A 22,597-nucleotide genomic window follows, 5' to 3' on the forward strand; every position below is an offset into this window, starting at 1 on the left:
CTTTGGCTGGACCATTCTAACACATGAATATGCTTGGATCTAAACCATTCCATTGTAGCTTTGGATGTATGTTTAGGGTCGTTGTCCTACTGAAAGGCGAAACTCCACCCCAGTCTCAAGTTTTTTGCAGACTAACAGATTTTCTTCTAAGATAGCCCTGTATTTGGCTCCATCCATCTTTCCATCAGCTCTGACCAGCTTCCCTGTCCCTACTGAAGAAAAGTATCCCCACAACATGGTGCTGCCATCACCATTTTTCACGGTGGGGATGTGTGTTCCAGGTGATGTGCAGTGTTAGTTTTTCGCCACATAGCGTTTTGATTTTGGGCCAAAAAGCTACATTTTGGTCTCATCTGACCAAAGCACCTTCTTTCACATGTTTCCTGTGACCCCACATTCAAACTTCAAATGGGACTTCTTATGGCTTTCTTTCAACAATGGCTTTTTTCTTGCCACTCTTCCATAAAGGCCAGATTTGTGGAGTGCACCACTATTAGTTGTCCTGTGGACAGATTCTCCCACCTGAACTGTGGATCTCTGCAGCTCCTCTAGAGTTACCGTGGGCCTCTCTTGGCCGATTCTCTGATTAATGTTCTCCATGCCTGGCCTGTCAGTTTTGGTGGACAGCCATGTCTTGGTAAGTTTACAGTTGTGCCATACTCTCCATTTTTGGATGATGGATTGAACAGTGCTCCATGAGATGTTCAAAGCTTGGGATATTTTATTTTATGACCCAACTCTGCTTTAAACTTCTCCACAACTATCCTGTCTGGTGATTAAATTACACACAAGTGGACTTTATTTACCAATTAGGTGACTTCCGAAGGCAATTGGTTCCACTAGATTTCACATATTTGTAAAAAAAAAAAAAAAAAAAAAAAATTAAAACCATTTATCATTTTCCTTCCACTTCACAATTATGTACCACTTTGCGTTGGTCTATCACATAAAATTCCAATAAAATACAGTTACGTTTCTGGTGGCAACATAACAAAATGTGGAAAATTTCAAGGGGTATGAATACTTTTTCAAGGCACTGTACAACTGGTATGACTGGCATTTAATCTACAGACCTACTTTATCAGTTATACCAGGAGCAGAAACTCCCATTATGATGTGGAGGCGACCATGCCATCTTTATAGAAAAAAAAAAACATTTCCTCACAACTCATTTGCTTGTGAAAGCACCACTTACACACCAAATATTTTAGATGTTTTCCCTAATGAAAATACAATTCCAGATTTGCTTGCTAGGAACACAATTCACATTATATGCACCCAAATGAAGGATGCTTGTCTTTCTGCTGTTACAGATTTTTTTTATTTTTTATAGCCAATACACACCAACCAGCCAAAACATTATAACCACCCCCATAATATTTAGTAGGTCCCAATGTTGCCACCCAAACAGCCCTGATCTCTGGAGGCACGGACTCTAAAGTAAACATCCACATGAATGGCAGGACCCAAGGTTTTTCAGAGGAACATTGCCAAAAACATCACACCGCCTCTGCTGGCACACCTTCTTCCCATTGTGCATTCTCTTGCCATCTTTTCCCCCAAGTAATGCACCTGGCCATCTAATTGATGTAAAAATAAAATTGTGATTAAAAAGCGATCAGACCAAACCACCTTCTTCCATTGCTCCCTGGTCCAGGTCTGGTGCTCACAAACCCATTGTAGGCACTTCTGGCTGTAGATTTGGGTCAGTATGGGCATTCTAACTGTTCTCCGGCTACACAGTTTCATACTGCGATGCACTGTGTGTTCCAACAACTTTCTATCAGATCCAGCATTAACTTTTTCAGCAATCTGAGCTACAATGGCTCTTCTATTGGATCAGACTACACTGGCCAGCCTTCGCTCCCCACGTGCATCAATAAGCCTTGCCCACCCATGCCCCATTTCCGATTTTCCATCCTCGGACCACTTTTTGTAGTCCCTGACCACTGCAGACCGGGAATAGCCCACAAGAGTTGCAGTTGTGAAGTTGCTCTAAACCAGCATCTCAACTGGGGTCCTGTGGAAACTTGGGGTTCCTCCATAGGTTGTTAGGAGTTCATTAAGGAATGATCAGTTTCTGACTCCTACACAAGTAACCACTCACAATCTTTTTATAGACATTTATAACGGAGTACTTTCCCCAATGGCCACAAGTGGAAGGAACATCCTTCCCAGTGACTACCTTACCAATGTACTGTGAGCTGTAGATATAGTAAACATTTGTAGGCCAAGTCAGTCAAATCCTTAAGCTTGCCCATTTTTTCCGCTTTCAACACATCAACTTCATGGACATGTTCACTTGTTGCCTAATATATAGCCCACCCACTTTTAGATATTATTGTAGCAAGATAATCAAGGTTATTCATATTACCTGTCAGTGGTCATAATGTTATGGCTGATCCGGTATAGGATGATATGACTCAATGGGATTGATTTACTAAAACTGGAAAGTTGCCAAATCTGGTGTAACTGCATAGAAAGAAATAAGCTTCCAGTTTTTTTGTGAAAGCGTAAAGTGGAGTTCCACCCAAAAATTGAACTTCCACTTTTTGGAATCCAACCCCCCCCCCCGCTCCGGTGTCACATTTGGCACCTTTCAGGGGGAGGAGGGATCAGATACCTGTGTAATACAGGTATTTGCTCCCACTTCTGGGCATAGATCACCTCAGTGATCGAAGTGACCTACACCATTTCCTGCGCCTACACTTTCTTCCCTCGCTGTCTTCTGGGAGAGACACAGGTCCCAGAAGACAGCAGGGACCAGTGAGGATACGCAGCGCAACTCACGCATTTGCAGTAGGGAACCAGGAAGTGAAGCCTCAAGGCTTCACTTCCTGATTCCCTCACAGAGGATAGCGGCGGCAGCAGTCGAGCAACTGATCAGCTTTGGCTGCCAACATCGCGGGCGCCCTGGACAGGCAAATGTCCATATATTAAAAGTCAGCAGCTGAAGTATTTGTAGCTGCTGACTTTTAATATTTTTTTTTTTTTTTTTTTAGGCGGACCTCCACTTTAATTGAACAAACTGAAGTTAGAAGCCGTTTGGCTACTATGCACAGGTGCACCAGGATTTTACACTTAAAGGGTCACTAAAGGAAAACATTTTTTTTGCTGAAATGACTGTTTACAGGGCATAGAGACATAATAGTTAACTGATTCCTTTTAAAAATGATTAAAAATAGATAAAAAAACAATCATATAATGTGCCTGCAGTGTAGTTTCGTTTTTGCTGTTGTTTCCTGGTTCTCTGATGTACAGAGAGCCACTAGAGGGCAGTCAGCCAATAGAGAGCAGTGATACTTTGTCTAAAACTCCTCAGCACCAATCCAGTTTAGTTTTACTCACACCTCCTTGATTAGTGACCACCGTGAGAAATCTCCCAGTACTGTGGTCATCAGGAAACAGGCAACCAGGAAGTGTCCAGAACAGAGAGGATTTACAGCAACATGAATGCAAAAACGAACAATGAGGACATGAAACCAGGACTGCAGCAAGGTAAAGGAAGCTATTTAGCTAAAAAAAAAAATTCCTTTAGTGACCCTTTAAGTTTTAGTAAATCAACCCCAATGTGTTTTTATTTAGAGTAGAAATGAAAAAACAGCCCATTATTGGTTGATATGGTCTTCAACTATTTTAACAAAGATCTATTTTTTGTACAAATAAGCAGCATGTAAGAGCAATGCAGATGAAAGCTCGTTGCATCTGCCTGTCTGTCTTGGCCAATGAAGGAACCTTGATTATGAACAAAGCAATGCTCTATAGCATTTACACGCATATAGAGCAATGCTCTATAGCATTAACATGCCTATAGCATTTACGATACATTTTCGTTGCGTTTATGAAGTGTTGAAAAAGCTTCAAGAATGCTTGATAAATGCCCATGGATGCGCTGCTTTTCTAGTGGGAAGTGCTTAAAGGGAAAGTGATGTAGAGGAAATGCTATGCTTTGAGGTGTGGTGGCCTACATTTTTGTGAATTCTCTGCCAGAATTCCTATGCTTTAATTTCTTTGACATTTGGCTTGGACCAGCTCAGCTTTGCGGAAACAAAAACCTTTGCCGTGGGCAATAATGCTCAATGTTTTTGCCTGCAAAGAGAAGAAAATGTTGTTACCACACAGCTGCTCTGTACAAACAGAAAGTGTCTGGAGCTGCTCTGTCCTAGTTCTCTATTCCCCAATGTATTCTGGTATACAGGAACCTTGACGGCCTCCGCCACATTACCCAGCTAACACTTTATAAATGCTTCACCAACACACCATAAATGTTATAGGAGCTGTAAAGGGGTGGTTAAAGAGTGATACCATTGAAATGAATCGAGGCAGCTGACAAGTGTCGATGCCTCATGAAAGCGATAGGCTGCTTAATTTTTAACACGACACAAGTCAACGCGCCCACTCCTGTGGGAACAGCACTGTGTGGTGCCATTGTAACAATGATGGCAGGCATTGAAGGGTGGATATGAGGATTTAAAAATGCTGAATAAATGTTGCATAAACAAAGGGTATTGATGCACATTTGAACAAGCCCTTAGAGAACACCTTGTATTTTTATCAATTAAGTGGGTTCCTGAATGACAGATATATCACCAACTGTTTCTTTTGGGCCACAGATAGGGAGATATAATTTGACTCATCCAGAAAAACCAGCATGGCTTACTGTATGTGGCCCAAGCTGCTGTACTGTAATACAGCCTCCACAGCAGTTGGACCGTTCTGCCACAGTAAGGATTAATTTCAACCGAGCTGTCCCAATAGAATTTCTTTAAAAAGGCACAGTTAAAGAGTTTTGGTTTAATCCCCTGTAGAGTAAACACTCACCAACAACCCTGTCTACAGAAGAGTGCATCTGCGAAGGTACCGTATTTAGGAGTGTATTTTGAAGCCTTTTCTCTGTATTTTCAGTTCCTCCATCTCTTATCACATTTAAAATTGTATGTATGAATGTAGGTATGAATGTAGGTATGAATTTCATGGTTGTGAGAACGGTCTTTGTACTAGCTTTCTGTGTGAAAATCAGCACCAGCATCACAGGGAGATCATTTAAAGGATCACCATATGGACAAAAGAATCTGGAGTAGATTGGTGCAGTACAGCAATGTCTGGTTGAAAAACTGGACTACAGTGTACACTAATAATAATTTAATGCTGAACTTCAGTCAAATAGCTAAATACACAATTTACACAAGTACAAGATTCTCTATATAGGAAGCGTTTTTACTTTAAAGGGGTTGTAAAGGTTTGTTTTTTATTTTCTATATAGGTTCCTTTAAGCTAGTGCATTGTTGGTTCACTTACCTTTTTCGTTAGATTTCCCTTCTAAATGTCTTTTTCCTTTGTCTGAATTTTCCCACTTCCTGATTCTCCTCAGTAAGCTTGCCACCATCATCCGAGCCGTGTTTAGTCAGCCAGAACAGCTTACTGAGGAGGAACTGGAAGTAATAAATTCAGACAAAGAAAACAAAAACATTTCTAAGGGAAATCGAAGGTAAAGGTAAGTGAACAAACAATGTACTAGCTTAAAGGAACCTATTTAGAGAAAAAAAACCACACCTTTACAACCCCTTTAAAGGGATTGTAAAGTCTTTATTAACTTTATGGGAAAAAAAATGTGTTATACTTACCTGCTCTGTTGCAGTGGATTTGCACAGAGCAGCCTGGATCCTCCTATGCTTGGATCTCTTTGGCTCTCCTGGCCCCTCCCTCTTGTCAAGTGCCCCCACAACAAGCAGATTGCTAAGGTGGCACCCGAGCCAAGTCACAGCCCTGTGTGTCCATTCAGACATTGAGCTGTGGCCCGACCCTGCCCCCTCATTGTCCTGATTGGCTCCCGCTGCTGTCGGCCAATGGCGCCGCTGCTGTGTCTCAGCCAATTAGGAGGGAGAGTCTCAGATGGCCAAGACATTTGTGGGCATCGCTGGACAGAGATGGGGTTTTGGCAAGTATTAGGGGGTGCTAGGGCGGCTGCTGCACACAAGTGTTTTTTTTTTTTATCTTGATGCAAAGAAGATAAAAAACCTTCTGACTTTACAACTCTTGTCCATTGATTCCTGAGATTTACAAACCCATCTAAGCAAAAGAGCCAGGTTAGTGACCAGCCTTATTTGCTACATTTAAACATCAAATGCTTGATCACCTCCCCTGTCCCCAACCTGAGACTGGACAATGAAGGAACACAAGATGACTGTTGTGGTCATTTCTTTCTCCTCTCGGCATATGTATACTGCAGTACACCTTACTGATTCCTGGTGCTTTCCCCATCATAACCCAGTCTGAACCCAAATATACAGGGTATGACAGACAACGGAAATGGAGGAAAAAACTAGCCAGGGACTTATTGTACTAGTTTTAATAAAAAAATACAATTTTATTTTAATACATAATAGAATTGATCTGTGTTTTCTAATAGTTACCTGTAGCTCACCTTTAGGTTGTCTGCTAATAGCTAACCTTTTTAGTAAGGATTAGCCTTATATTAGAATTGCATGAGACACTTACCTGCGATCCTTTCGATTACCCTATATAAATATTTGATCCTACAGATAGTAATAGGTTTGGAATACCTGTATCTTTGACACGCGGTCCCAATACCTAACCTGATATTCTATATATTGGGAATGGTGTTGGGCCCCTGTAATTCGTTTTAATTTATTCATTTTTATCGATAATACTGTTCTGCCTTTCCACGCATTTGATTGTTCAATTACTGCCTTGAATTTCGTTGGCCTTGACATGTGTTTTGTTAACTGACTTCTGATTGATTGGCATACTATTGTGTATGCCGAATGGTGAAATCTACTGAGAATTCTACATTGTATATGTAGACTACCACCATATATATTACAGTCGAGGATACGTTCTGTGTATGTTTTATACTGCTTTTGATAATATGGCTTCCTTATACGATTTTATTTGTTCCGTTTTGTTGTGTGGAGATTGAAAATGCCTTAATAAAAATATTGAAACAGAAAAACCAGTGTCATTGTAACAACCGGCTTAGTAAGAAATAAGATTGTGAAATGGGCACGATTGCAATAACCTTCACCAGATGCAGGATTATACAACTAAGGGTTTTCTGCCTTTGGAAGCAGTCATTAAATCATGCAGAAAAGAATTACAGAAAACAGTGTTAATACAATGATTAATTTCAAACAAGCAAGCTATGTGATTGACTTACAGGATCAGCTGGTGCAATGTTAGAATCAAATTGGGTCAGAGTTTGTGAGCTTGAAGAGCGTTCGCTAAATGTCTCCCACTGCTGAACAGATAGAGGAGACACAAGTCAGCATGATAAAAGAGAGGAAAAGATCCAAGCAGAAGTAATCCCACATTCAAGTTGCAATGAAAGTGGCACCAGTTTCTTATGGAGTAAAATGCTCATAATGGTGACTTTTAGTCAAATAACGAGTAACATGTAAAATGTATTTATATATTCCCCCCCCCCCCCCGACTTGAGATTTTCACCTATTATAATAATAATTTTTTCTCCAAAATGGTCAACACTAGTCATTGCAACCTGCTGCATAGAAATTAAATTGGCTGATACTTTATTAAATATCGAGATAGGTAAATAGGACTGAGCAAAAAATTTGAATCCATATGTAAAGTCACATTTCTAAAGTCTACTTTCATAATGCACAGCTCTATTGATGAACATCTAAAAAGACAGCACTCCCAGGCAAACAAGCCAGGACAGAATGTCCATATCATGCAATAAAGATTAGGGCTCATTCCCATCAACATACATGGCTTTACCCGCGTTACGTTGACGTGAGTTGCCATGCAGTGTGTTTCTGAAAGAACAGATTTAAATGACAAACTGTAGGTCAATGCTCTCAAATGAAGGACTTATTTTTCCAATACACAGCAAATTGTGGGGAGAGAATATTAAATACAATGGATTTTCTGATCTCCATGTAATTGGCTTGCTCTGCAAAATGTATGACAATGCGTCTGGTGGAAACAAGCCCAGAGCCTAGCTGTTTAATAAGTAAAAGAAGGACATAATGAAAAAAAAAAAAAAAAAGCTTGTCAGTTATAGGAGTACTCATTCACAAATAAAACACATTAAGTAGCTCTAAACAGCTTTACTTAATAAACACATTAAGTAGCTCTGGGTAGTTGCTCTAACCCAGCGATATATATGCAATGGTCACAACCAGGGCAAAGTGTCAGCATCACGTATAAAACAGCACTGCAGAACAGGCAAAGGGTCTCAGAGTAGAAAACATTTATATTATGCAATAAAAAAAATTGTACGCAATCAAAAAATTGTAATTATTTTATGTAACTATACATTGTATCATACAAAAAAAAAAGCAGAGATAAGGCATACAATTTATATTTAAGAAAGTTTATATATTATAAAATACACATTTCCAATCAAGGTTTTTAGAACCGAATTTCATTTTTATCCAGTTACATATATGTTAAGCCACATGTGTATGGAGTTCAGATCTATTGGTCATGCAGGCAATGGTTAACATGACTGTAGGACTAAAAATAATAAAGTTTATGGAAAGCACATATACTGCATTTGTGCACTATGCAAACCTATGATATACCGAGATGAGCAGAGACACTTTTTTGTCAAAAAAATATTCTTTCGATATGACAGGGCTGACATCTGAATTTGGGATTTAAAGTGTACCTAAGCTCAAAAACTATTTGCACTCACCGTAAAATCCTTTCCATAAAATCCACTGAGGGACACGGGAAGTCATTCACCTTTGGGTTATACTGCAACTGGCAAGCAAAACAACTAAGATATTTTAGGATAACCCCCTCCTACTACCAAGCAGGCCTGTTCTGTAGCAAATAACAAAAACCTGGGGAATGCCCAGGGAAAAACCAAGCCTACTTACCGACCAGCTCGCAGAAAACCAATTAACCTGTCTACAGTATGCGTTAAAAACAGGGGTTCAGTCCGCACGCATTTGCGTGTAGCAAAGTAGTCATGACAGCATGATCATAAAACACTGAATAGTGCAATCTGTATCCCCTCAATGAGCTGCACGTTTCTGGAAAAAATGAGGATCACAACTTTTTTTGCTCAGAATAAACATCATGATTCTAGCCATAACATCACCTTTCACATTATATCAAAAAAATTGGGCTAACTTTACAGTTTATTTTTTGTTTTATTGAAATGTATTTTTTCCCAAAAAAATGCATTTGAAAAGACGGCTGCAAAAAAACAGTGTGACATAAAATATTACAATGACCATTTTATTCTCTAAATTCTCTGTTAAAAAAAGAAAAAAAAAAAAAATAGGATTTTTATAAAAGCTTACCTGTAAAATCCTTTACTTTAAGTACGTCACAGGACAGAGAGCAGCATAATAACTACGTGGTATATAGGCCCCCATCAGGTGATGGACACTGGCACACTCAAGCGACAGGAAGTCCCCTCCCCTGTATAACCCCTCCCATACTGGGAGTACCTCAGTTTTTGTAGCAAAGCAATAAGTATCCCAAGAAGAGGGGCAGGAGCTCTGTGTCCCGTGATGTACTTGAAGAAAAGGATTTTACAGGTAAGCCTTTAAAAAAATCCTATTTTCTTTTTCATACATTACAGGACACAGAGCTGCATAGTAATAACTATGTGGGATGTCCCAAAGCAATGCTATATGAGGGGAGGGAGACACCAAAATAAAGCAGGGCGCCATCAGACGTGATGACCTATACTGCGGCCTGCAGCACACTATGCCCAAAGACTATATACTTATGCCTTTTTACATCCGACTGATAGAATTTAGTGAATATAGGTACTGAAGACCAAGTTGCGGCCTTGCAGATCTGAGTCATGGTGATGCACTGTCCATGAAGCACCAACTGCTCTGGTAGAATGCGCTCTAATTTGAAAAGGTGGAAATCTACATTTTAAACCATAAGCCTGAATAATAAGTTGCCAAATCCAGTTGGAAATTGTAGATTAAGATGCTGCCTGGCCCTTCCTGGGGCCTTCTGGCAAGGACAAACAAAACATCAGTTTTCCGAATCTTCAGGTAGACCTTAACTGCTCTCACTACATCCAAACAATGAAATTACTTCTCTTCTGCAGAACTAGGTTTTGAACTTTGGTTCAAATAAGGGGATTTTTATGACCGCTTACCTGTAAAATGCTTTTCTTGTAGTACATCACGGGACACAGAGCTGGTTCATTAATTACTATGTGGGTAATATAGTCTACTTTCAGGTGATGGACACTGGCACTCTAAAACAGGAAGTTCCCTCCCTATATAACCCCCTCCCCTACAGCAAGTACCTTAGTTTTGTAGCAAAGTAATTCCAATATTCCCTAAGAGGGGCGGGTGCTCTGTGTCCCGTGATGTACTACAAGAAAAGGATTTTACAGGTAAGCTGTCATAAAAATCCCCTTTTCTTTATCGTACATCACGGGACACAGAGCTGGTTCATTAATTACTATGTGGGATGTCCCACAGCAATGCCACCTGAGGGGGGGGGGGGGAACATGCAAGTGCAAAACATAGGAGCCACCAGACGCAAACAATTATACTGCTGCCTGCAGTACAGCATGCCCAAAGGCCATGTCTGTGTGCCCCCTAACATCCAAATGGTAAAATTATGTGAATGTGTCAACAGACTGCCAGGTCGCCGCCTCACAGACCTGAGCGATGGGGACCTGATGACGTACTGCCCAAGAAGTGCCCACAGCCCTGGTAGAATGAGCCCTTACTGATACCGGGGGATCCTTCCCTTTTAGGCCATAGGCCTGAGAGATTGCCTGCCAAATCCACCTAGAAATTGTGGTTTTCGACGCTGCCTGGCCCTTCCTGGGCCCGTCTGGCAGAATAAACAGGACATTGGTCTTTCTAACCTGGGCAGTAGCCCTGATATAGACCTTGATTGCCCTAACCAAATGCAAGGTATGTAACAACCTTTCCATCCGGGAAGCTGGATTAGGAAAGGAAGGAAGGAAGGAAGGAAGGATCAAATCCTGGTTTAAAGGAAAACCAGACATCACCTTCGGGAGGAAGGATGGGTGGGGTCGTAACACGACCCTATTCTTATGTAGAACCAAATATGGTTCTTCACAAGAAAGCGCAGCTAGCTCTGAAACCCTTCTAGCGGACACCATGGCTACCAGAAACACTAGTTTCCTGGTTAATAAGATTAACAGAATTTGATTCAAGGGTTCAAAGGGCTGCCTTTGTAATACAGAGAGGACCAAGTTTAGGTCCCAAGGGCATGACGGGCGCCTGACTGGGGGATTGACTCGTAAAACCCCCTGCACAAAGGATTTGACAAGGATTTGACAAGGGAGTGGGTAGCCAACGGCCTCTGAAACAAAATGGACAAGGCCGAGACCTGCCCCTTAATGGTGCCGACGGCTAGCTTCAATCGCACACCCTGCTGGAGAAAATACAAGACCCTGCCAATGAAAAATTTATGTGGATGCCAACCCCTGGCCTCACAGTAGGCCAAGTATGCCTTCCACACCCTATAATAAATCAGTCTAGATACCGGTTTCCTGGCGTTGATTAGAGTAGAGACCACTGAGTTGGAAAGACCCCTCTTACTCAGGATATAGGATTCAATCGCCAGGCCGTCAAACTTAGCGACCGTAAAAAAGGGTGGAAGATCGGACCCTGTGAAAGTAGATCTGGCCGAAGCGGGAGCGACCAAGTTCTCCTACCGCCATCCTTACAATGAGGGTAAACCATGCTCTGCGGGGCCAGGCTGGGGCCACTAGAATCACCGGTTTGTTTTCTATCCGGATCCTCCGGAGTAACCGCTGAAGAGGAGGAAATGCGTAAAGAAGGGAGAACTGAGTCCATGGGCACACCAATGCACCCGTCTCGCACGCCCAGGGATCCCTTGTCTGAGACACAAACCTCCTCAACCTTGTGTTGCACCTTGATGCCATAAGGTCCACATCCGGTGTGCCCCATCTTCGGCATATCTCGTGGAAGACTGCGGGATGGAGACACCATTCCCCTGGCCCGTCGAACCGATGGGGATAGAACCATTGGGTAGTCCAATGCCTGCATCTTCTTGTTCCAGGCTGACAGAATGGCCCTCTGTAATTGTCTTGTATGGAACTGCGCATAAGGCACTGCCTCAAAAGTTGCTACCAGCTTCCCCATCAGTCGCATGCAGATGCGGACCGATGGTCTCTCCTTGACCAGTACCGAGAAAATTAATTCTCTTATGGAGCAGATTTTTGCTTGGGGCAAAAAAACCTTCTGGAGGTGGGTATCGAGGAACATGCCGAGATACTCCAATCTCTTTGTTGGCTCCAAGGCTGACTTGTCCCTGTTTATGACCCAACCGAAGGACTCCAGGAACTGAAGCGTGAATCGCACTCCCTGATTTAAACCTTGGGCTGAATGATCTACTAACAATAGATCATCCAGGTAAGACAAAATGGCAATCCCCTCGGCCCTTAGGTTGGCTAACAGGGGTGCCAGAATCTTCGTGAAGACCCGGGGAGCCGTGGCCAACCCAAAGGGGAGAGCCACGAATTGAAAGTGGTGTGGGCCTATCGCAAATCGCAGGAACCTGTGATGCCCTGGAAAAATAGGGACCTGAAGGTATGCGTCCCTTATGTCTATGGACGCTAAGAAATCTTCTGCAAGTAAAGCGGCAGCTACTGAGCGAATGGATTCCATTCGAAATTATCGAATCCTTAGATACTGGTTTAGGCCCTTTAGGTCCAAGATTGGCCCGACATCGCCATTCGGCTTCGGAACAATGAAGAGGTTCGAGTAGAACCCCAATCCCTGTTCCTGAGCTGGTACCTCCACAATTACCCCCTGGAGCAAGAGTCGATCCAGGGCCATTAGGAGAGACTCTTTCCGGGGTCGCTTGGTAGATTTGAAACAAGGAAGCGAGGAGGGGGAAACCCCAGAAACTCCAGCTGGTAACCGCGCGAGACGGTTGAGAGGACCCATTTGTCGGATACCTCCCTTTGCCAAGCTGGCGCAAAACTTTGGAGCCTTCCCCCCACCCGAGAGAGCGGGGGCAGCGCTTCAGAACGACGCCTTAGGGGCAGGCTTGCGGATCCAGGGTCTCCTGTTGCCCTGTACTTGACCCTGTGGCTTGCCTGACATGCCTGGATGGCTAGACTGCCGTCGATACTGCCTAAAGGCCGAAGGACCTGAAGTGGGGGCCGCTTGGGAGGAGGGCCCTGAACCTTCTTTTTGACTGGTAATAGGGTACTCTTTCCGCTAGAGATCTTCTGGATATATTTATCCAGCTCCTCACCGAATAACCTCCGTGAAAGGGAAACCCTGCTAGCAGCTTCTTGCAGGGGGCTTCAGCTGACCAATTCTTCAACCACAGGAGGCGTCTCATGTGCACCAAAAACAACGAGAGACGCGACGCCTGCTGAATAGAGTCCTTTATGGCATCACCTGCAAAGCATAAAGCTCTAGGTAGGTCAGCCAATTCCTGGGCCTGCTGGTCAGGCAGGTAATTCAAAACCTGCTTTGCCTGGTCCTTCAAGGCCTGACATACCCCTATGGCTGCTATAGCAGGCTGAACTACAGCCCCTACTGTGGTAAAAGATACTTTTAGCAGGGTCTCCAACCGTTTATCAGCCGGATCCTTGAACATCTGAATGTTATCCACAGGGCAGGTCAAGGTCTTATTCACGCATGCCACGGCTGCATCTACAACCGGGATCGACCATTTCTTGGTGAACTTCTCTTCCATCGGATAGAGAACTGAAAACCTCTTAGGAGGAACAAAAACTCTGTCTGGACGTACCCAGTCCTGATAAATCAAGTCCTCTAGTAGAGGATGAACTGGGAAGAAAAACCCCGACTGTGGAGCTTTTAGGGAGCCCAAAGAGGACACTGCATTAACCGCCGGCTCTGGCAGAGGCAACTTAAATGCCGAGCGAACCATATTTGTCAAAGACTGAATCCAAAGCTTTTCAGCCTGGGATGCAGAAAAAGGTTCCTCAATGGTTGACTCCTCTGAGTCAGACCCGTCCTGTTCCTCATCAGGCTGATCCCCCAAAAAATCTCCTTCTGAGGGGAAACTCATAGGGCCCAGAGACTGGCCCCGGGGAGAGGGGGATCTAGCCCGTTTCCTATCAGGCAGGGAAGCAGCAATTAAGGCTGTTAGTCTCTGCTCCAACCCCAAAGGGTGGAAGCCAACACCTGCTCTGTGACAGACAGGGGGAGCAAGTGTTGGGCTAGCTACTGCACCTAGCTCCGATGGCTCGCATGTGGCAATAATACCTGGAATTTCAGGGGAGTACCTACGGGATCCCCAGGTACTATAGGAGGCTACGGTATGCCTGACAAGCCTGGTCCCCCATGGGGTCTGTTTACCAGCCTATTCTAGCTGAAAAAAACGTCTGCTCCCGTCTGAGCCACTGTCCTGTTACTGCTCCAAGAGCTACCAATAGACCTGTGGACCTCAGTCAGCGATCTGCATCCCAGCCGACTGCTGGATTCCTCAGCCCTTATGTAATCTTCTGCGTTACCATGCTGGGGAGAGGACGTAATCTCGCCCCTTCCTCCCCCTCTAGCAGCCACACCTCTCCGAACGTGTAAATCGAGAGATGTGCGCACGCTACGCCATTATGGAGGCAGCAGAGAGGGTCAGCGTTCAGGGGCGAGGAGCAGCTGAAGCGGTCCCGTGGCGTCAGAACGAACCTCCGTGCTAGTTACACGGAACAGGTACATACACAAGGACAATATATATATATATATATATATATATATATATATATATATATATATATATATATATATAATCTGCAACATCACATATATGCCACCCGGATAATTGGGACCCGGCCAGAGGAATAAATGTATGGGTAACTAAACAGAAACCATCCTGTCTAAAAGACATAGTGGAAACATTGCCTTATGCATAGAAGCAAATAACAGGCCAACTCATACACCCCAATAATGGAAGACTTACCGTCGAACCAAGTTCCGTAAGTACCTCCTTAGCTTACCTTTTCACGCCGCAGGGTATTGCAAAAAAGCAAGAGGTCCAGCCTTCACCCCTCACCGTAGGTTTTGTCACAGACCTTCAGGGACCGGGGTCCTGTGAACAGGAGCACCACTCCCCTGGACCTATATAGCACCGTGGCAGAAGAAAACATTTGGTCCTTGGAAAGCACAAAGTTCTGGAACCCAGGGTCCAGCCCTCCGAGGAGAGGCATTATAGGCCAAACCTCGTTCTTCATTTCGAGGCACGGGTAGCGTCAATTTTGGCTATGAAGCACTTTGGACGGATCCGGCTTCTAGCCTGCCTAGGCCACCAAGGACCCTCTAGCATAGCTATCCAAAACGTGACCAACACCTAAGACACTGGCGAAAAAACTGAGGTACTTCCTGTAGGGGAGGGGGTTATATAAGGAGGGAACTTCCTGTTTTAGAGTGCCAGTGTCCATCACCTGAAGGTAGACTATATAACCCACATAGTAATTAATGAACCAGCTCTGTGTGCCGTGATGTACGATAAAGAAAAAACCCTGACACCACTTTAGGTAGAAAAGGTAGGATGAGGACGCAACACCACCTTATCCTTATGAACAATCAAATACGGCTCTTTACAAGAAAGGCCAGGCCCTCAGAGCCAGGGTGCTGCCCAATACTCTAGGACAGGGGTCTTCAAACTACGGCCCTCCAGGTGTTCAGGAACTACAATTCCCATCATGCCTAGTCATGTCTGTGAATGTCAGAGTTTTGCAATGCCTCATGGGATTTGTAGTTCTGCAACAGCTGGAGGGCCGTAGTTTGAGGATCCCTGCTCTAGGATGTTGATGGGAAAAGTCCTCTCGGCTTCGGACCATCTGCCCTGGACAGTTATCTCTCCCAGGACTGCTCCCCGGCCTGGGAGGCTTGCATCTGCTGTCACCACCTTCGAGATAACCAGAATACAAAAAAAAGACTTCCCCTTCTGCAGATTTCTGGGCACCAACCACCAACTGAGGCTCTGACGCACCATTGGGGTGAGACACATTGGGAAGTCCAGAGCTTGGATCTTCTTGTTCCAGGCAGAGAGGATACCATTTTGCAACAGTCTTGAATGAAATTGGGCATATTGAATGGCTTCGAATGAAGCCACCATCTTCCCCAGCACCCTCATGCAAAGGCGAATGGAGGGATCTTTCTTCATCTTGATCGCCTGGACCAGTTATCTTTAAGAGCTGGCCTTTGCCTGGGGGAAAAAAAAAAAAATTTCCTCTGGTCTGCATCTATAACCAGACCTAAATACTCCAGTCTTTTCACTGGTCGTATGGATGATTTCTCTCGATTGAGAATCCAACCCAAATACTGATACTTGACTGTGCTGAGCACACCCTGGTTCAAGAGGGCTCACGACTGATCTACCAGTAGCAGATCGTCCAGGTATGCTATTACTGTTGTACCCTGAGCCTTTAGCCTGTCCAGGAGTGGGGACAGAACCTTTGTAAACAGCCGGGGTGCAGTAGCCAGACTGAAGGGCAAGGCTACAAACTAATGGTGCTGCTCTACCTCGAACAGCAGGATTCTCTGGTGGGCGGGGAACAATAGGCACATGCAGATTTGATGTCAATTGAAGCTGGCAGTTTAGCAGTCCCCCCCCGCAGGGTAGAGACTACTAACCGGATAGACTCCATGTAAAAAGGGCGGATATTTAGGAATTGATTTAGACCTTTGAGATCTAGAATAGGTCTGAAATCCCCATTTGGCTTTGGCACCGTGAAGAGATTTGAATAAAACCCCAACCCATGCTCTTCCGGAGTAATCTTTATGATCACCCCCTGATACAACAACCGGCCTTATGCCACAGAGAGAGACCTTCTCTTTACTGGATCTTTGGGAATGCTTGATCTCAGGAAATGAGGCGGAGGAAACTCTCGCAACTCTTGTTTGTAAACAAGAGACACAGTAGAGATGACCCATCTGTCCTGGATCTCCTTTCGCCAAGTATCTGAGAACTGCAGAAGCCTTGGGGCTCTGCTTAGTAGGTTTCCACCCCCAGGACCTCGTGTCCCTGGGCTTGACCCTGAGCTTTCCCTCTTGACCTCATCCACCTGTTGGAACATTGAGACTGTACAAACAAAAAGTACCCAGTGGCAGCCTCGTAAGTCTGGGAAACTGTTTGTTTACCACAAGCTTGGATAATGGTCTGTCTGAGCCACCTAGAAATAGTAAAAGGAGGAGCTGGTGCATCCTCAAAGGGACCATCCAGGATGACAAAAAGGGCCTCAGTCTTTCCGAAAGTAGCATTCCCTTAGAGACAGACTCTCTACTAAAACCACACCCGAGAAAGGAGGAAATGTTAATTTGGTAAACTGCAAACAGGAAGAACAACAATGTCCTGGTTGAGGTGGAAGTCAGAAATGACCTAAGGTAAGAAGGATGTCCTAGATGTCAGAATTAATTTGTCCCTATGCAGAATACGGCCACCAGTTCAGACAATTGCCTCACAAAGGTGATCGCTACAAGGAATACTGCCTTGTGGGTGAAAGCAGAGTGAAGAATCTCTGTAACGAGCTCAGATAGTTTCTGAAATAAAGAGGGATCCAGATCCCTCAAAGTCACAGGGGAGCAAACAGGGGGTGCTACATGGGAGACTTCCTGTACAAAAGGTCCTAATTAAGTGAGGAGAGGCCACCAGTCTCTGAAAGAAGATAGCAAGAGCAGTAACTTTTTTGTGCTTACTGCCAAATTCTGGCCCAGACCCATCTGTAGGAGGGAGATGATTCGTCCAACAGAGAATCCCCTAGGCTGGAACCCCTGAGACTCACAAAAAGTGAAGCATATCTACAAATGTAGAACATGTTGCATTTCTTCTGTATGGAATGTGGTAAATGAATCAAATGTACTGGAATGCACATTTCCTTAATTGAGATGAGGGGAAAAAAAAGGGGGGGGGATGCCATAAATTCTTAATAGACCTCTCACACATGGAAACCATGCCACAGTACCATGCGATTCAGTACACTGATTTTACAAAAAGGGTTGGGGATCTTTCCTGCAGGAAGGGCAGCCCACTACCACTGGGCTGCTTACATGCACTACACAGCTTGCAGTGATGTGAACAGAGCCATATATTGCTTAGAAAAAAAACCTCTGGAGTCGCATTAAAGCCTCTTACCTCGCTACTTTGGTTCATTTCAGGCCATGTCTGATTCAAAGATGGCATTGAGGGAGATTTACTAGGAGGAGGTTCTGCAGGTGAACTTGTAAATCCTACATCACTGGACTCATCCCCAGCTAAGAAGAAAAAAAAAAGCACAGCACTTGAATCCAATCTTTGATACAGTCATCATTGCCCTTAAAATACATAATTTGCTATGCTTAGAGAACATATTCCATGAACCCTGGTCCTTGGGGTTTGGTAATCCCTTCACATAATCACAAGTGAAAGAGCAAGTGTAGGACACAGCTGTGAGATCTGGAAACGGGTATAGCACGACTTGTTAGTGTTCCCCAACAATAAGTTTGAGGAAAAACTGCATTAAACACAAAAAAATAACCCATTTAAAGGAAAACCTGCAATGATAGAAAGTATGGATGCCATTGGTGACTTTTTATTATTCAAGTAACATAATTTTGTTAATTTAATGGAAATACTCAGAATTATTAAAAGGGTTGTAAAGCTTAGTGTTTTTTCACCCTAATGCATCCTATGCATTAAAGTGAAAAAACACCTTGCACTCTCCAGCCCCCCCCCCCCCCCAGCCCCCATTTTATTTAACTGAGCCCCGGAATCTCCGTGGGCGCGATCCCACGTCGTTCTCTCCATGGCTGATAGGCTCCTCATTGGATAGATTGATAGCAGCGCAGCCATTGGCTCCCGCTGCTGTCAATCAAATCCAGTGACGCGGCCGTTAGGGCCGAGTCATAAACTTGGCGGCTATGTACGTCGAGTGTATAACACAGGAGCACGCCCGCAAGGTAACTCCCTCGAGAGAGAGCTTCCCAGAGGGGGTTAGCTCTGGCGGGGGGAGCCAAGACACCCGCCGTGGGACCCCAGAAGAGGACGTTCGGGGCCACTCTGTGCAAAACGAACTGCACAGTGGAAGTATGTTTTTTTTTTATATATAATTGAACCTTTAGTGTCCTTTTAAAGCACTATAAGCAAAACTTTATTTTGGATAGAGTAAAATTTGCCTTTAGTTATAATTTAGCCTACAACAAATATGCAATGTTTTACTTAAGTTAGGGTCAGTGATTTAAAAAGTACCAAAGCTGTTGGGTCAGAAGCACAGCTAGGCAAGTAATATCTTCTGAAGTGGATGTCTGCAGTAGGACCCTCTATTCCTCTGTGCAAAGCCCAAGCACATTCTGAGCGTGTCCCCATGAGATACTATTCTTCACAAAGATCGTATGTATGCATGCATGCAGTTATCAATATAGTACAAAATATGGACATTTAAACAATGTTGCACTCCATCCTTCAGGACTAGTATGGGACCTGGTGACAAGTTAAAACAAAACCGCTTCAGCTCAGACACATTTATAGGATGCCTGGTGTAAATGGCTCTCGTGAGGTCATTCCACAGTATCTATATGGGTTTAAGATCTGGGCTCTGACTGGGCCACGCCAAAAGGCGCATTTTCTTTTTTGAAGCCAGTCCTGCTGAATCACTCAACTTCCTCTAATTTTCAGTTGGCGGACAGCCGCCCTGACATTATCCTGCAGGATATTTTGGTAAACTTGGCAATTAATTTCCTTCTCGATGATGGCAAAGCAAGCACAAATCATTATGTTCCCTCCACCATTGGAATGATGTGTGAATTTGGTAAGCTGTGTGAAATACGTAGTGCTGATATCTAGGGATACATCAATTTAATCGGCCGAAAATAGGGTTAGGCCCCTTTCACACTACAGTGACTTCAAAGTAGGGCCGAAACAACTAATCGATTAATCGACAACTAATCGATTATGAAATTAATCGATTACCATTTTCATAATCTATTAATCGGCCAGTAACATAATGGGGTTAAAAAAATTAAAAATTTGCCCTTTATAGTACAAAAAAGCAAATCACTACTGTAAATATTACTTTCACTGTCCCACAGTAAAAAATGAACCCCTTAAAGTAGAGCTTATTTGCTCTTTTTGTACTAATGTTAGTTTTTTTTTTTAACCCCATTATGTTACTAAATATCTCAGGCCTGGGTCGCACCTCTGTTTTCAGGTGTTTTTTGCAGAAACACACTACAGTTCATTTACATGGTTTCTTATGGGACACGTTCACATGCATGATTTTTTCAGCTGCTGTGTATTTGGAAAGGGCAAGGACTTTTTTTTTTTTTAAAGCAAAACGGTGGCATTTTTTTTGTTCAATATCCTTCAACGGGGAAGCTGCAGAAAAGCATGTAATGCATTTTTGCGGCAATTTGTGTTTTTTAATCTGCCCAACAACAAATTGGGTCCAAAAAATGAAAAAACTGCAAATCGCTGCAACATTTTTTTTTCTAAGGTTCTTAACCGATCAATCGAAACAATAAATCGGCTAACTAATCGATTATGAAAATAATCGTTAGTTGCAGCCCTACTTCAAAGTTGTGCGATTTTGCTACGATTTTACGGATTCCTGTGTAAAATTTAGGTCTATGGACAGGGACTACTTTGAAGTTGGCACGACTTGAAGTCGCACATATATGAATGGTTATCATTGGGGAACAACTTGTCATGCGACTTTGTAGTCCCAAGTTGCACAAGTGTGAAAGGGGCCTTATACACACACACACAGTGGATATAAAAAGTCTACACACCCCTGTGTTTCTGCGATGTAAAAAAAATAAGAAATAATGTCAGAATTTTTTTCCACCTTTAATATGATCTACAAACTGTATAACTCAATTGGAATGTTTTACTACAACTAAAATAAATCTGGTTGCATAAGTGTGCACACCCTCTTAGGGCCCTTTCACACGGGGCAGTTCAGTAATGATCCGCCTTCGTGTGTCCATAAGCTCAGCGGGGATCGCTCCGTATATCTCCGCTGAGCCGGCGGCTGACAGGGCGGTCCCCGCACACTATGCAGGGACCGCCCTGTCTTTTCTCCGCTCTCCCCAATGGGGGATCAGATTAACACGGACCGTGTGTCCGTGTTCATCCGATCCGATGACGGAAGAAAAAAATAGGGTTTTCTTGCGTCCGCAAAATCAGATCTTTGCGGAGGCGGGTGATTACGGGTGTCAGCGGATGTTTATCCGCTGACACCCGCAATCACATAGGGACCAATGTATGTCCCTTTTTCATCCGCAAACGGATGGATGAAAAAGCGGACATACGGTCCGCACATGTGAAAAGGGCCTTATAACTAGGGATGTAGCGGTGTTCAGAATTGAGCAATCACATTCAAACTTATGTTAAATAGGAGTCGGTACACACCTGCCATCATTCAAAGTGCCTCTGATTAACCCCAAATAAAGTTCAGCTGTTCTAGTAGGTCTTTCCTGACAAAAGTCATGGTCCGCAAAAGAGCTTCCAAAACATCAGACGGAACTCATTGTTAAAAGGTATCAGTCAGGAGAAGGGTACAAAATAAATTCCAAGGCATTAGATATACCATGGAACAAGGTGAAGACAGTCATCAAGTGGAGAAAATATGGCAAAACAGTGACATTACCAAGAACTGGACTTCCCTCCAAAATTGATGAAAAGATGAGACTGGGCAGGGAGGCTGCCAAGAGCCCTACAGCAACATTAAAATAAGCTGCAGGAATATCTGGCAAATATTGGCTGTGTGGTACATATGACAACAATCTCCAACATTCTTCTTATGTCTGGGCTATGGGGTAAAATGGCAAGGCAGAAGCCTTTTCTTAATACATCCAAGCCCAGATAAATCATATCTGAAGTCTCCCAAAAGCATGTGTGAAAATATGTTTGGTGCACAAACACTGCACATCACCAAAACAACACCATACCCACAGTGAAGCATGGTGGTGGCAGCATCATGCTTTTGGCCCATTTTTCTTCAGCTGGAACAGGGGCCTTAGTCAAGGTAGAGGGAATTATGAACAGTTCCAAATTTGTCAGTAATGGCACAAAACCCTCAGGCTTCTGCTAGAAAGCTGAACATGAAGAGGAACTTCATCTTTCAGCATGACAACGGGCCAAAGCATATATCCATATCAACAAAGGAATGGATTTTGCCAGAAGAAGATTAAAGTTTTGGAATGGCCCAGCCAGAGCCCAGACCTGAATCTGATTAAAAACTCTGTGGGGTGATATGAAGAGGTCTGTGCACAGGAGATGCCCTCGTAATCTGATAAATTTGGAGTGTTTTTGCAAAGAAGAGTGGGCAAATATTGCCAAGTCAAGATGTGCCATGCTGATACTCATACCCAAAAAGACTGAGTGTTATAATACAATTAAAGGGTGTGCACACTTATGCAACCATAGTATTTTTACTTTCCTTCACCTTAAAGATTTCAGTTTGTTGTTCAACTGAGTTGTACAATTTATAGGTCACATTAAAAAAAGGTGGAAAAAGTTCTGAAATTTTTTATCTTTCTCTCTTTTTTTTGTCTCATAGAAACCTGCCATTTTAACAGGGGTGTGTAGACTTGTTATATCCTATATATATTTATTATTTTTTTATGGTTATTTGAGTTTCAGTCAAGTGCATCCTGAATTGTTTGCCAGTTCCAGT

General features: G+C 43.5%; 1 protein-coding gene across 4 annotated transcripts in view; it reads right to left on the reverse strand.

Annotated features, from left to right (window-relative positions):
- REPS1 (RALBP1 associated Eps domain containing 1) overlaps nt 1-22,597 on the reverse strand; it is a 137,495-nt gene that overhangs the window by 29,045 nt on the left and 85,853 nt on the right. For 2 of the 4 annotated variants that reach the window (XM_040350534.1, XM_040350536.1), the window contains exons 9-10: nt 18,079-18,197; nt 7,178-7,258 (exon numbers count right to left, since the gene is read on the reverse strand). In XM_040350534.1, coding sequence (XP_040206468.1) covers nt 7,178-7,258; nt 18,079-18,197 — 200 coding nt within the window. The remainder of the gene's footprint in view (nt 1-7,177; nt 7,259-18,078; nt 18,198-22,597) is intronic. The other 2 variants (XM_040350535.1, XM_040350537.1) reach the window with 2 other exon arrangements.

The sequence above is a fragment of the Rana temporaria genome, chromosome 4, assembly GCF_905171775.1.
Source record: "Rana temporaria chromosome 4, aRanTem1.1, whole genome shotgun sequence".
In the NCBI taxonomy this organism is placed as follows: domain Eukaryota; kingdom Metazoa; phylum Chordata; class Amphibia; order Anura; family Ranidae; genus Rana; species Rana temporaria.